At 40.6% G+C, this 15,461-nt stretch overlaps 2 protein-coding genes across 2 annotated transcripts; one reads left to right on the top strand and one right to left on the bottom strand.

Moving 5' to 3' along the window:
* Positions 1–1,107: 1,107 nt before the first annotated feature.
* pcare1 (photoreceptor cilium actin regulator 1) lies at positions 1,108–6,532 on the top strand. The gene is made up of 4 exons (XM_076299792.1): positions 1,108–3,070; positions 3,152–4,085; positions 4,182–4,496; positions 5,961–6,532. The coding sequence occupies exons 1-4, from the start codon at positions 1,108–1,110 to the stop codon at positions 6,082–6,084; spliced, it is 3,336 nt and encodes a 1,111-aa protein (XP_076155907.1). The 3' UTR covers positions 6,085–6,532.
* Positions 6,533–7,188: 656 nt separating this feature from the next.
* On the bottom strand, positions 7,189–14,623 carry LOC143138937 (jun dimerization protein 2-like). Its single transcript, XM_076299428.1, has 4 exons — positions 14,446–14,623; positions 8,974–9,191; positions 8,475–8,579; positions 7,189–8,073 (listed from the first exon to the last, which is right to left on the bottom strand). The coding sequence occupies exons 1-4, from the start codon at positions 14,531–14,533 to the stop codon at positions 7,879–7,881; spliced, it is 606 nt and encodes a 201-aa protein (XP_076155543.1). The 5' UTR covers positions 14,534–14,623; the 3' UTR covers positions 7,189–7,878.
* Between the last annotated feature and the right edge of the window lie 838 nt (positions 14,624–15,461).

Raw genomic sequence — 15,461 nt, 5'->3', positions numbered from 1 at the left:
TCATCTTATTCTTTTACATAGTTATTGATTTTTGTCACACTGGTGATTCCACACAAATAATTGAAATATTCCAGTAGATTCCAGTGTTCTATAATTTCTTTTTTGATACTAAAAACAACATTAACACGAAACCGTGATAAGCAATAATATACATCTGCCCGATGACATAATAGGCTAAGACAAATAACATACATAATTTCATCTCTAACTGAGAGAGACTCCCCTCTCTCCCCTCCAGCAAATCGGTTTGTAACTACTTCCTCCATCAGGCAAATGACCTAGTGTGCAGTCCTGTGTGACGTCAACCTTCTGTAAACACAACAGGGGTTACCGTCATGTCACTGTGTTACAAGACATGTGTTACACAGTCCCTTATCACAAGTCATTCTGTTTCAATTACATATTGATTGTTTTCATTATTTTTGTATATATATATATTTAATTCAAAGAACTTTGATAGTTGTATATTTAAATCTACGATGTTGAAATTATATTGAAACTTTTTCAAACATGTCTCTAATACAAATATGGGTAGATAAAATATGCTAAAATATTTATTGCCCTTCCTTTAAAAAAAAATCTTCTATTGTTCAAGCAGATGCAACAGTAAGTTGTGAGCACCGTGCAAGCTATAAAAAGCTACCTGAAAGGAGCCCTGATTACCTTAATAAGCTTAAGATCTTAGGAGCATGTGAGTTTTATTTGTTTTAACATGGCATATGTGCATACTGAGGACGGCACTCAAAGCCTCCCTAATCCCTTCAGCTGCTCATCCACCACACGGTAGAGGTGGAGTTCCAACAATTTCTCTTCAGAGTTGAAATGAGGGAAAAAATCAAGCAACTTTCGAGGAACTGACCGGCTAATTATGGGATACTTACTATGTGGATTTATTTCAGTTTTGTCTAACACGGACACCTTTCACTTGTTCTTTTATGGAGACAAAAGCAAGCTGTCAGATGCATCAGTGGATTCGACCATCTGACAATGACAGGTACAAGCTGGTGGATAAAGACCTAAACCAGACTCTCTTCATGTGAAGGATTCCTAGTCACCTTGCTGTGTTTTCACTTCGCTCGATCGTAAAAGAGTCCTCAGGATTCTGAGATGGGCTGCTCCCCATCCAAAGGAAACCATTTTGCTGGCGCACACAGTCCTTTCCGGAGAGGAAGGACTCTTCTGCCCGCCAACCAAGAAAATGCAGGTGAGTCTGACGATGGGGCAAGTGGAGGCTCTTCCACTGCTGGAGAAACAGATGGAGAGAGACATTCTTGGACCAGTGGGGAGAGGCAGGCAAATGGTCTGCAAGATGTCACCATAGCATGCCCAGCAAAGAAGCCTGTAAATGAAGGGGGGAGCTGCTCGAACAAACTTGAACCTCAGGAAATCAAAGTAAATGTTTTATCTCAAATAAAGGATAAGCCAGGGGAAAATCAAGAATCAGGTGAGAAAAAAGCTGTTAAGAAAACGAAAAAGCCCATCAAAGGAATTAAACTGGGTAAGAAGAAAGAGAAAGACAAAAAAGCTCCTGCCACTGAGACAAAAGTGGACTTTCCAGAGTTGCTGGTGAAAGCCCACCAGGCTGCCTATGGTTACCTTAACCCCAGTATAACCAAATATGATGTCTTGCTTGGACTTTTGGACCACGCCGCTCAAACTCAAATTTCGTTGCAGCCCATGGTGGCTTTCATGCTCATGCGCTACGAGGAGATCAACAGAGGGCTGGAGGAAATAGTGGAGGAAGGAGAGAGACTTCTCAAAGAAAACGGAGAACATCTGGCTTGGCCTTGCCAAATGAAAAATCTCTCAACCACCTCTGTCAGAACAAGCGCTTCCCCCTCCTCCCCCGCAGACCCCCCCCCAGATCTATTACAGCAGCTTCTGCAGTACACCATTCAAAGGATGCATCTCGTCAGCCAATCAGTGAGTGCAGTGGGGGATTCAGCACTGGAAGAGGCCGTGGATTACTTTACTTCAGTGTCTGACACACTGGAAGAGAAACTGAAGGTCAAACGTGCATCCGAGGCTCGGCTCATGCGACTGTTGGCACGCGTGGAAGCTGCCACGCTCCGCAAACCAGGCCCGGAGGACTCGGCGCTGTTCAGTGAGGACAGTGGGATCGGCGCTGAGAGCGAGTCATTGGCTGGATCAGACAGACAGAGACGCCGCCGAGAGAGCTGTGAGTCCAGTGGGACCAACTACACGTCAGCAAGCAGCCCAATGGGTGGCAACTTTACTCCAGTCTCCAAGGGAACTCCAACGTGCAAACTCACGCGTAAAACAAGTTCCAATCTCTCTCTCAACTCCATAGACTCTTTTTGTAATTTTGCGAAGGAGCAAAGAGACTCTGAATTTCTTTGCAGCTCTGCCTCAATAGATGATGATGAGAGAGAGGATGGGAAAGATGTAGATAATCACGAAGGAGGAGAATGTAATAGCAAGAAGTGCCCAAGCGCCTCCCCATTGCATGCTTGCCAACAGCCACGTCGTTTACCTTCTAAACGTATAGAAAATCCACAAAATATAGAAATGACATTGAAGATGAGGGAGGCCATTAGTGGGCGGATCAGATTTGTACCATCATCACCGAAGACCAGTCCAAAGGTAAAGCAGACAGACAGTCCAAAAATTAGTCGCCGACAGTGGAATGAAGAGGAGTCCATGCCGAAACGACCCCAAACACCCACACTTCGGACACCAAAGAAAAAGACAGCAGTGGCAAAACATCGGCGGACCCATTCTGCGGACTCAATTCGTAGCAAAGCTGAGGACCCCACACTGCTGGAGTTGGCGAGGACTCAGAAGGACTTGACTCAGAGACTTGACCAGATGAGTAAAGCTGAGGGGAACCTTAGAAACAGTGCTGCTAAACAAGGAAAGGGGAAGACCCAGCCAAGCTCACCGTCAGCACCTGTTCGTTTACGCCCTTTGCAGAAGACCCCACAGAGTCCATCAAAATCCCCTAAAAAAACAGGCCATGGAAACAGTTCGACTAAAGAAAGGGAGATACAAAAGGATTATGGAAACAGTTCGACTAAAGACAGGGAAATACAAAAGGATCATGGAAACAGTTCAACTCAGGGAAAAGAGATAAAAACGGAGATACAAAAGGAATCAGGTGACTGCCTGGATAGAAATACTGAAACAGAAGACAAGATCCTCCCAAAACCAACTCCTTCAAGCCCAACACTACAAAAGCCCACTGGGCTGTACAGGGGAAGAAATTCTGTGAAAAGATTAATAGACACATTCAGCCATGGAGTTGAGGAGATTAAAGATACACCAGAAAATGTCAAAATCCTCGGCACTCTGAAGGGTGTGATGAAGTGTGGCATTCCTATCATTCCCGGATTAGGGGGCACAGCCACAGTGCTCACATTTGGGAATGATAACTTCCGAGTGGACTCGAGAGCCTCTGACCGAGCGGATGATGTTGACCTTGATGACCTGCCTCCCCCTCCCCCTGAGGTACTTATGGATAACTCTTTTGAAAACGTCCAAAAATCAGAACCTGAGGAAGGAGGGGCCGACAGAGGCCATTCTCCTCTCCTCAGAAGAAGTATCATGTCCCAGAAGCTACGTGCTTCCATGCAGTCAGTGACAGTGCTACCCAGTAGAGGTGGCATGCGACCGGGTTCTCTTAGCGTGTTGCCACCATGTCCTGTGCAACAAGAAATGAGCACAACATCTGCAGCCTCTCACCAGGAGTCTCAGCAGAGAGACAGTAACACTTGTGATGCAGTGCCTTCAACTTCCATAAGTAACAGCCAGTCAACTGCAACATCAACGTCCAAAACTCGAATGTTGCCCTCCACTCCTGTAACTTCCTGCAGCCTTCAACGAAGACTCCCTAGTCCCCACGTCTTTAAACGGCAACCCACCCCTCCGTCTTCTGCTAGCCCTCCAGTCACACGCAAACTCCCCCAAACACCACCACCAGTGAGCCAAAGGAGACATCCCAGCCCCAGTGCCCCAAGGCAAGATGGCACCTTGACATCTACCTCCATATATCCCATCAAGGCCCCGTCCCCACCAGCTTCTCCAAAAGTGCAGAGATGGTTACGGGAAAACAGCAGTGCTATAAGGCAAGATGGCAGCCCAGTGTCTATGTCCACGTATCCCATCAAGGCCCCGTCCCCACCAGCTTCTCCAAAAGTGCAGAGGTGGTCACGGGAAAACAGCAGCGATGACTCGATGTCCTCATCACGCATATTCAGCAATGCCCGGTCGGTGTTCTGTCCTGCCTCACCCTCTCTGTTTGAGGCGAAGCCCTGCCCGCTGCCCCGACCCCCACAAGCATGGACTTCCACAAGGGAGGCTGCTATATCTTCTCTTTGGGGGGACCGTGGGAGGCACCCTGTGGCAGTGCATGGACCAAAGCCTTTCATCAGGCGAAGCCACTCTGACCGAAGGCCCAGTCTGAATTATCCACCCAGAGGACAAGCGGTCTCCTATGCAGAGACCTGTGGGAGTGAGCCAGCCATTGCTTGTCAGGGGTGAGTGTGGCATTTAGTCTTAATCAAGTTATGTTAAGCACCACCATTTGCTTCAAATTTGTCCTGAATCTAAAGGGGAAAGTTTGCATACTTTCATGACAGGTTTCCTAATCAGCCTATTTCTAAACTATTCCAAATAGCCATTGTTCCATTTGTTAATGAAATCCAGTTATAGCCTAAATTATGACCACTTTGTCATCAGTTTGGAAACTCAGGCTTGAAACTGCTGGGGGTTTTTATTATGTGTGAGTGTTTTGTTTTTTTTGGGAGGATGACTCTTATCATGATGGTGATAATAAGGCAAAGCTTTGAACTTGAGCTTTCTGAAAAGCAATGTTTTCAGAAAAAGCAATTGGTTCATGGTATTATAGTGTTCATCGGTTTAGTGTTTGACAATTAAGACCACTGTTTCTTATGCATGGAGATTTTCTCCATTACATATAATCGTAAATTAAAAGAAGACAAAGTTCTTGGTAATATAAATAGTAATTGACCTACAAATTATATTTTATAGAATATGGACTAATTATTATAAAATCTAATTGAGGTCAGGGCTGGCATCTGTATGTCAACAAACAATTAATTTAAAACAAATGTTAACTATATTGTGTGTATTGATTTTGCATGCAGCAGATATAGATATGCCACTTCTTTGAAATAATTGATCCTTTAATTTTTTCATTCAGCACTCACTGCCATGGTGTATGCTTGTATGTAGGAACATGATGTCACATGGTTCTGATCTGAAAATGCACGGCTGAGCAACCACACACCAACATTTGCTAATTTATTGACATATCACCAGACTAAATTAAGAATAAATCAGCTCAGCGTTTTATTTTTATTTTTGTACATTTAGAGGAACAACATGCAACAGTTCAACAACAGTGATACTTTTAAGGAACTAAATCACTGAGAACTTCCTTGTATGTCCGCTGACCCATCTTTGCCTGTAAGGTCATGTACATGATGTTAAATCAGGAAAATGATTTTTCCTAGTAGTTGAATAAGCATTCCTTTTTGTGTGGGGTCTGGTGGACAGTGTGTCATACAGTGATGTAGTTGTGTTTAGTGTAGAAAGAAGTATTATAATTGGTAGCCATACATATAGTCATGCAGAGACTAAATGTGAACATAAATGTGAACATGGGAGAGTTCAGTTTGTGCTGTATGATGATGTTGAAGCAATTCTAGTAATCTTACTCTTTTGAGACATTTCACATCTTTACTGTATCCCTGGTCAGTAAAAAGTGTCTATTGTATTTTATAAATTCAGCTGATTTCCCATACAGGTGCAATAACAGCAAAAGCAAGGGTAACTGGTTAATCCTACAATGATAAATTATCTATGAGTCACTGCTTCTGCTTCTGTTGTGCGCACACCAGGTATGAGTAACCTGGCCTACTTCCCTAATCCATTTCCACATAGAGACTCAACTCATTTCTCTTGTGTGCTTCTTTTAGGCTGGAAGATGGACCAATTAAAGACTCTGACCGATGGGACCACCACTCGGACCTCGGCGGTGCGACCCGCTCCGCTTCACATCCAGATCTGTGCATTATAGGGCAGTCCTTACACCGTGAATGAGTGGGCGGACGGAGGACCAAAATGGATTATGGATTAGCAACCTCCTCTGAGATTAAGACTTTTTTCCACTGGGAAGCGGAGAATGACTAATTCTGTGAAAGCCTCTTAAGTGGTGGTACCTCTTCTTCCCACCTCAGTGTCACTCTTCAACTGCCGTTTACTTCAAGATCTCTTTCTCTCCCTTGCTTGCTTGCTCTGCCCTCGGAAATCCTTTTCAACAACAAAAGAAATTATACTTTAAGTGATTCAAATATGTCAGATTTATTATTTGAAGCTAAACATTTTCAGTTTTCTTCTGCAATATTTTAAACACCATGACATTTTTTTTCTGTACAGTGTTGATCTGATTGTAATTATTTGACATTTTTACTCTGTTTCTTAATAAAACAGTATATTGACACATCCTTGGGTTTGGGTTTTTTCATATGACCACACCAATATATGCCCCTTTTGCACTGATCCATCCAAATTCACAAAAAAACAAAAATACCTCTTTCACAAATGGTACTTCTAATGGTCACAGGGTTCTCTTAAAAAAACTCAGGGGACAACTCAGGTCAAACACACTCGCATCTATCCGAGGTTATGAGATGATGTCATGGGAAAGTCCAGATCATTAAAGAACACAATTTTGTGGCCTTTTGCTACTTTTTGGCCACCAGTGATTTGATGACTTTTGAATGTATTGTGTTTTTTAAGTAATTTGAAATTATTCAGGATCTTCCTAGTACTGGGCTGGTGTGAACCATCCACTGTGTATTTCGTTAGTCAAATTGAAGTCAAATTGAACCTGTAGATAAAAATGCCACTTTAAATTCAGCTTTAAATAACTGATTTAAACTGTTGTGTTCAGTCCCAATTCAGATTGTCATTAGACCTGATAATATTGCCAAATCAGAATAAAATACGTAAATGAGATGTGAGATGCTATTGGAAAATATTTTTTAATTATCTGCAAAATAAATGTTATCTAAATACATTTTATATAGAAAAGTTATTGTATATAGACAACTTGTATGGCAATTTTTCACAGCAAACAAAAATTAATTAGACTGAAATGCAGAGGTATTAAGTCTAAAAGGAGTCATCCAAACATGCAGTCAATTCTTGTGAAATATCTTTAACAGTTGTCAACATTGCGCAAGATACATATTGAGCTTGTCCCAAAGCTATGAAAAAATACTGTATAAACATTTGAGACAGTAATACAAAATGGATCACATCTAGTGATAGCACATGGTAAATTTAATATACATGTACATGTAGTATAAAAAGAGCGTATATAATTGTAGGTAACAAAGATGTAAACTTCATATATGCATAAATGACGCCTGCGTCAGAAAAATATATATATATATATATAAAAAAAACTGAAACTACGGCCAAGAACAGATCTAAATCAATACCACAATCATATTTGAATGCATTCTGTATGAGCATACCCAATGAAAACACATCAAAATAACCCAAGACCTGGAGTAATGTTGAGGCTTGTATCAACCTGCTGGATGTTGTGAGAAATGCAAAGGTGTAAACGACAACAAGGGTAATGAAAGAGTCTTGGCATCAGTAACAAAGCCCAATTACATTGGGCCCCATCTTTCTGTTTCTCATTTTCTCATCAAGGGCTCAACCTCCACGCTTGCAGGCAGGAGTGCTCCTCCAGGCCTCTGTGCAGCGCTCCAGAGGGTTGAGCTAAGTGCTTCTAGCTGGCTTTGCTGGCTAGCTAGCTAGGCCTTCTGAGGCTTTTGCAGTAAACATGAACCACAGTGATGGCACAGGACACTACCAAGCTCATAACTTGGCCTCGGCCTGCAGCTGCTCCAAGAGGGGGTTGGCCTCACTGTTTGGGGTCTCCACACTGTCTCGCCGCACAATGCAGGTGGGCCGGTGTCGGTTAAGCATTAGGATCAATTGCTGACGCTCGTGCTTCAGCTCTTCAATCTGGGCCTTGAGGTCAGAATTCATCATCTCTAGCCTTTCTGATTCCTGTGACAGCCAAGGAAAAGGACAAAAACAATGAATCGATATTACATGCCAAAAGCCTGGTGAAATCGATGTACACATACATGTACGCATTCTTATCTTTCATCTGTAAATGACTCTAGGTGGATATGCTGTTGTAGTCAATGTTGTAGTCACTGTTGGCACAGTTGTAATCATTGTCATTTGACTACTTTGGTACACAATAATACCTGCTGGTACTTTAAATATGGCTGCTGCTAAGACATACTACTGATTTTACAGTGCATCCAGGAGGGGCACACAGACTCTACTGTAGTAATGTATTTGAATATATCAGGGAGTATATAAATCAGCATGGTGTGCTCTTTGATCAGAAGCAAGACAAGGCATCAGAAAATGATGGTGGTCTTTTGATAGTACCGCACCTTTTGTAGATATTCTGTTCTCTCTTTCTTTTTGTTTCGACATCGCGCTGCTGCTACTTTGTTCTTCTCCCTTCTCCTTTTCCTCCTCTCCTCCTCCTCGTCTCTCTGAGCAACACCAAGAGTAAACAATACATAAACAATACATAAGGCTGTTGACATCAATGGATATCAAAGCTCATTTGACGTCTGATATCAAATATAGGGATTGATACAACAACATTTTCAGATAATGCATAGAGACCTTTTTAAGAGGTGTTTTGGGAAAAAAAATACAAAAGTCAATATATTCAATATATTGAAGTATATTCCAACCAGTTATATAGACAAAATGCTACCAATGAGCCGCAAAGCTAATTACGTATTCTGCTTCAAAGTAGTAGCAAAGATCCTTTAGAACTCAAAAACTAGAAGGTTTTGCTTTCTCAACAGTCTCTGGTAGTAGTGACTTCACTAGCTGCGTAATACTGAGGTGTTCTGCCAACTGCTTTGTGGTCCTTACCTCAGTCTTCATGGGCAAGACTCTTTTGGACCTCTTGCCCAGCAGATGCAGTGGAGACAGCATGGCACCCAGACTGCAAAGGTCAGCATACTTGAGCTGATCGGTCAGTGTTGTGGCAGAGATGCCTGCTAGTAGTCCCAGACCAGGCAAGGAGCCGGCCGCCACGGAGGGATCAGGGATCGGCCCGGGCATCATGTTACTCCCTCCTACGACCACAGCTGAGACACAGAATTGGACAAAAAAAGAAATGTTCAATTTAATTTTTGTTCATACAAAAGTAGGTATCAGACACAGAATGTGGTATATTTTTTGCTGCGCTGACTGAGTATCAGTTTGACAAGCAACCCTCTCAGTTCATTATGCCCTTTGATCCCTAATTATTGTAAATTGCCTTCAAAACTGAATTAGAACACTTTTAATATTGACACTTTTAGATAAACAATACCCTGTATAAATGTCTGAACAGTAAAAAAGTCAAAAAAAAACTATTGCTATTAAATTTTTCATAAAACAATGCACTTTAAGGAAACCATTATGCCACAGTATTACTATTTGATAGATGATCCCAGTGATATTTCATGAAATGGGCTAGGTCCTGCACCTGTGTGGTAATTCGTCACTAGAGGGCGATAGAAACAAGATGGCCACACTTTGGAGGCCAGCTGCCAGCATCCACTTCCTTAAGTCAGTTATCTACAATGTAGCGTAGCCGTAGCCTACTTGCTCAACTTTTTCTAAATATGCCTTATGAGCTTGTCTGGAATATTTAAAGACATTTGGGCACTTAATAAAAGCTGGCCATGTAATCAAACAGGAGTGATCAGGGAGACCCTCTGTAATCGACTTCCCCTTTCACGAGCCATGGGTCAGGCAGGGTTTCTATGCTATGCAGACTATGGAAAGAGGTGATCAGATCCACAGAACAAGCTGCACAAGGCTGAGAAAATAATTAATGGATTAATAAACAAACAAACAAACTGATAAATAAATACAGAAATGGTTGCCACATGTACAGCCATTTTTCAACACCTCTGATCCCACTGCTTCAAGACCAGTCCAGAGCATGTCCTGTCTTGTTCAGCCCTCATCTTTAAATGACATACTGCCTAAATTCACACTACAAATAGGCCAGAACAATTACATACTGTTTATAAATGACGACAGTGTGACGATTTGTTGAGTCACTGTGAAAACAAGATTGCCTTTGACCATTTGTGATTTTCTCTTTGAGACATTGGTGAATCCCAGAAATGGGTAGGCCTAATACTTAAAAAAAAATAAAAAAAAACATTCCAGGGAATGCAAGATAATCAAAACATGCTATGGTACTGTACAATCTATTGAAAAATCAGTTGTTAATTATTTTAGTTTTTTTTTGCTCAACAAAATAACATGTGATTTGAATATAAAGGTTGGTCCATTTTTGTGCTGCCAATCAGCAAGCAGAGGGGAGTGGTTTAAGTAGTAAAGAAGATACGTTTAAATGTGGCAACATTTAGGTGATATGGATGATGTTGAGAGATTCATAAAGAGTGCTGCATTTAGGTCATATGGATGATGTTGAGAGATTCATAAAGGGTGCTGTATTTAGGTGATATGGAGATATGGATGATGTTGAGAGATTCATAAAGGGTTCTATGATGTGATCTATTACTCTATTACAGATGGGATACTGAGAAAAACAGAATAGGAATTCACAAAGGACTTTGATGATGCAAGGCCTCCCAAAGCATGTCCAATCCTGTAATCTTTAAATGGCATACTGCCTGATTTCACATTACAAATGGACCAAACAAGACACTTATAAATGATGACATGTGAAACATGAAAACAGAATCACTGCTCTCTTTTTTTAGGGGTGGCAGTATGATGCACAGAAAACTCAAGCCCCATTCACATGCACTGCGATACTCTTGTCGCCTTAAAAGTTTAAAGTATGTTAACTTTGTTGCACAACGTTTTGTGTCACCATTGGTTATTTCACCTGTAATCCCTGAATTACAGTTACATTACAAGGTATCTTGTCGCTAGTCACCGTGTTCGTGAATGGGGCTTTACTTGGTTGTTGTGAAACAAACTATAAAATATAATTACCACAGTCAAATGCTCCCCCCTATAACACCAACACATTGTCATACTGAGAGTACTGAATTGTGAATGTTATATTTATCAGTAGTTTATGTCCTGATGTCCATATTTCTGTTTCTTAATATGTGCCCTTACATTCAGAATTATAGTTGGATAAAAGAATTCAACTAAGTTACCTGTTTCACTTGTATGTGCTCTTCCACATAAGATGACTGTTTTTATCTCCTCCTGTTCCTGTACTGTCCCTGTGTGTGACTATGTGTTTAGAGATACAGAGGAATATTCCAGATTGCCAGGTTGGCATCAATCATGATCTGATTCATGGTGTGTTCCACATAAGATGGGATGACCAACGCCATCGCCAGCCTGGAAGGATACTTACTGTAACCCCAGACTATTTTCCTGTTTAGTTTAAGCAGCTGGTGGATCTTTAGGGTTTCTCCCCTGATGTGCATCACTGTAAATAAAACTCAGTTCCTGGTTTTTCCTACAATTGCCTAACTGGATCTTTATTCATCTTTGGTATCAAAATTACCATCAATACAGAGACTGAAAAGGCCTTTGGCACCTTAATAATGTACTTTTATTAACTTTATACTACAGTACTCTCTGTCTATGGCTGATACATTTTAAGGCTTTCCTACACCAGAATGTTGTTTTAAACAGAATAACAAGGACTCGTTCAATCTATCTAGAGGTCTGGTAAATATACAATAAGAAATGTACTGTAGTTCAGAGGGGTTTTTCCACAAAGCTAAAATGAAACTGCCTATTCCCTGGACAACAGGGGGAAGAGGTGGGAGAAAAAGAGATTATTCATTCAGTCTTAATCACAAAAATAAGACTTGTGAACTGGCATCGACCAGGGGCCCACAAAAGGCATACTTGTGGTTTTAGGTACATTCATTGCATTGCATTCAATCCATGTACGGTGTAAGCGGTCCAGTACTCAACACCGTTATTCTCTCTCTCTCTCTCTCTCTCTAAAATAATATAATATATGAATTTCTGTCATTTAAAAAACAACTGGATGTGTTCCATTATTTTGAGGTTGTGGTGTGCCTTTGTATACCTTTCATACAAATACACAAACAAACAAACATACAAACAAAAAAATGTCTCCTCAACAAGAGGAGCAGACAAAGAAATCTGGAAACAAAATGGAACATCATGAAACCTCATTGCACAATACTACCATTTTGACATGGGTCTCTAACTTAATGGCTTTGACCTGTATGCCATTCTGGGGGCTCTGATTACACTTGAGCAAGGCCCTGTGAGGCAACCTCATATTTCATTTATTTTGAGAGTTTTATTTATCTCATTCTGATGATGAAAATCATGGAAAAATTTAATTTAAGGAACTTTTAACACACCTTCAAGATACAATACAAAGAATAATGTCCATCTCAGTCACCCCAATCCTCACCCCTTGTACACCCCTCGAAATGTCTATGGAATGTTGCAAAATACTCCCATTTACAAATAAAGATATTAGTAAATGTTTTGAACATTTGAGTTAAAGGTACCATCTCATCAAATGTCTACGGTCTGCTGGCAACTACTTAAATGCTGATATATTTTTTCACTTTTGCCATAGTGGACCTCACACAGTAACATTCTGTTAAATGATCATACTTTCTCTTACAAATGAAGATGTCAACATAAAGAATAAGATGTCCAGATGTACCAACATTCTTGTTCTTGCTCTTGTGCAACCCTGGCGTGCTGAATGATGAATTCAACTTGACCAAAAATTGGAGGCACATAGCTGATTGTTTATTGTTAGCATAGGTAACACCCCCTATATATTTATATAATTTAACAGAATAAAACAATAACCACAAACACATACCAACCACAACTATGTAACAATTCATGTCTTAGATATAAGGTAAACGGATAAGCATTCAAGCGACTTTTGAAGATCCCAACACTATCGCTAGAAAAAAGAGTAGTTGGTAAATATTTCCACCAACGAGGAACCACAGTAGAAAAGAGTCTTGACTGTGACCTCTTAAGCCAGGCTGGGCAACCAAGTTCCATGTTCTGATTGAATAATAATGACAATTTCCTAATTGACTATTAAAGTACTCCAGAAGAAAAATTGATGTGCAATATCAATGGGGATGTTCCTGTACAACAATACTAAGGAATACTGCCCAGCAACATTGTTCAAAAAATCTAAAAGATCATTGAAGGGAATGCAAGATAATCAAAACACACTATATGTTAAATCATGTTAATTATTCAGGTTTTGTCCTCAGGCCAAAATAAGAATGTTGGGTCCAAAAACCAAGGCCTGTAAAATATGTCTGTTTAAATCGTATGTCTTCATAGTATGTAATCTATGAGATTCATAAAGGATGCTGCATATGATCTATAGAGTGGTTCTCAAACTTTTCACAATGAGTACCACCACCTCAGAAAACAATTAGCTCTCCAAAATACAGTAGCGTAGGCCAATTTAACTACTTATTTTACATTGTACATACTGTATACTGTTATGCATCAGTTTTTTTTTTCTTTCAAAAAAGACAAAAAATAGTTTACATTTAACTTCATTGATCACGTGGCTAAGGATTTTTATTATATATTTTGATATAATCTCCAATATGTGATCCTGAGGAAAATCAGAATAGGAATTCTCAAAGGACTTACTGGACTTAACTGGATTTGGTAAGTGACAGTGATGGAAACAACTTTTAATGGTAGAGAGTCTACAGGTTAACTCAATTTGAATATGTCAATTACACAGTATGGCTAATGCAACTGATACAAATGAACTGAATGTTTCAGCATAATAAATTCTGAGGACGGTAAAATAAGATGCATGCACAAATGTTGATGTAGATATAGGCCTACAAAAACAGTTATTTATCCAATGATTTTGAATTACCCTATAAAATGTGTTGTTTCTAAAAGTAAGCCTGATACATCCAAAGTCATTTTATGTCATTCAGTTTACAATAATGAAGGGCAGCGGGTAGATACGGTTTTAAGGCCTTCACGTTTGCTCCACAGCGTAGGCTATGTGACAGTCCAGTGTCATGACTTGAAGCGGAAGTTAATAGTCAGAAAGGCATGTAGTCTACCCTTACATAACAACACCACCAGAAGCAAGGTGACTAGACTCTCAATTGTCTCTTCTCGAAAAATCCCAAGTTCAACGTGAAACGATTCGTGAGAGCAATAGACTGCAACATAGACGGTTGTGAATAGAATAAAAACGAATTAAGAAAAACGCAACATTTGCTATTTTTTCCTACCCATGTTGGAAATTTCAGGAAATAGTAGGCTAATGTTGCAAGTTTAACTGCAACGTGAGCATGGCGCTTAGCACTAACCACCACACTAAAAGTTAGTAAAACTTTTTTTGATTACCTGGGTTGGTTTCCGTGTTCAGCAAATGTCCTTTTTTGGGATCAGAAGATGGTCTAGAGTATATTTTAAAAAGTGGATATCGTTGCATCAGCCCGTTTCTTTACCGATCCCTATTTTGAAGATTTGGGAATGCGGAAGTCAGTTGCTGTGCCAGCCAGACGAACGCAGGGATGGACAGACGCAACATGACAAAACCAAAGGGCCAGTGAAGTGAAGGAAGAACCGCTCGCTCCTCCCCTTGGAAACCAGAAAACAAACACATCATTGAAGCTTTTCTGCTGAAAAGACCCCTTGGCATTCCTATTTTCCCCTTAGACCACATGGCTTTTCTGTTCCTTATGTGTAACATTTTGGAGAAGAATTAGGCCTGTAGCATTTGTGGATGTGGAAATTAGTTGTTAAAACTCCTGCAGACCTGTAGTCCTACTGTAATAATTAGAAATGTGTTTTCAGACCTAAGAAATGCTGAACTAAATCCTCCTGGATCGGAGAGAAATTAATTATTTAAACATACATAGGGCGTACTCTCCCTTTTATATTAGCCTGCCAGGCATAGCCTAGGCCCTGGGCCAGACACATCTGAGCGTGCATTAAAATTTTCTCTGACATGGTTTGGTGTCAAACAGAATAGTCTACATCAGTGGTTCTTAACTGGTCTGGCTTTGGGACCCACAATTTCCCATGTTCATTTAGTTGCGACCCATATATTTTTTAGTGATCAAGCCAACGGATACAGTGAGCTACATGGTGAGACACGCACAGTGCCTGTAGGCCTACTTGTTTGTAACATGCTGATGTTTGGCATTACATTTGTGAAGTCTTCAACTCCTGATGTCACCTTTCAAAGTACTCGACAGGTTTGTCTTAGTTTCCATGGGCCATTTTAGTTTTGATGGTTTCATGCTCTCATGTGCCAGCCATTCACTGCACACCACACACTGGGGTTTCGGTCCCATTTTGTCCCCAATTTAAGTGAATCCATATCCTACTTCAAATATTCAGGGTCGTAGCCTACT

The sequence above is a fragment of the Alosa pseudoharengus genome, unplaced genomic scaffold, assembly GCF_046254945.1.
Source record: "Alosa pseudoharengus isolate Yale_2024_CS ecotype anadromous, Long Island Sound unplaced genomic scaffold, YU_APseudo_1.1 YU_APseudo_1.1_scf_22, whole genome shotgun sequence".
In the NCBI taxonomy this organism is placed as follows: domain Eukaryota; kingdom Metazoa; phylum Chordata; class Actinopteri; order Clupeiformes; family Clupeidae; genus Alosa; species Alosa pseudoharengus.
Note: the sequence above shows the minus strand (reverse complement) of the source record. Positions and strands in the feature narration are given on the sequence as shown.

Coding starts and splice junctions, on each gene's coding strand:
- pcare1 (XM_076299792.1), top strand. CDS start 1,108: ATGGGCTGCTCCCCATCCAAAGGAAACCATTTTGCTGGCGCACACAGT. Junction 4,086..4,181: donor GAAAACAGCAGTGCTATAAG/GCAAGATGGCAG, acceptor ACGGGAAAACAG/CAGCGATGACTCGATGTCCT. Junction 4,497..5,960: donor CCAGCCATTGCTTGTCAGGG/GTGAGTGTGGCA, acceptor TGCTTCTTTTAG/GCTGGAAGATGGACCAATTA.
- LOC143138937 (XM_076299428.1), bottom strand. CDS start 14,533: ATGCAACGATATCCACTTTTTAAAATATACTCTAGACCATCTTCTGAT. Junction 8,580..8,973: donor TCTTGCCCATGAAGACTGAG/GTAAGGACCACA, acceptor GGTGTTGCTCAG/AGAGACGAGGAGGAGGAGAG. Junction 8,074..8,474: donor GAACAGAATATCTACAAAAG/GTGCGGTACTAT, acceptor TGGCTGTCACAG/GAATCAGAAAGGCTAGAGAT.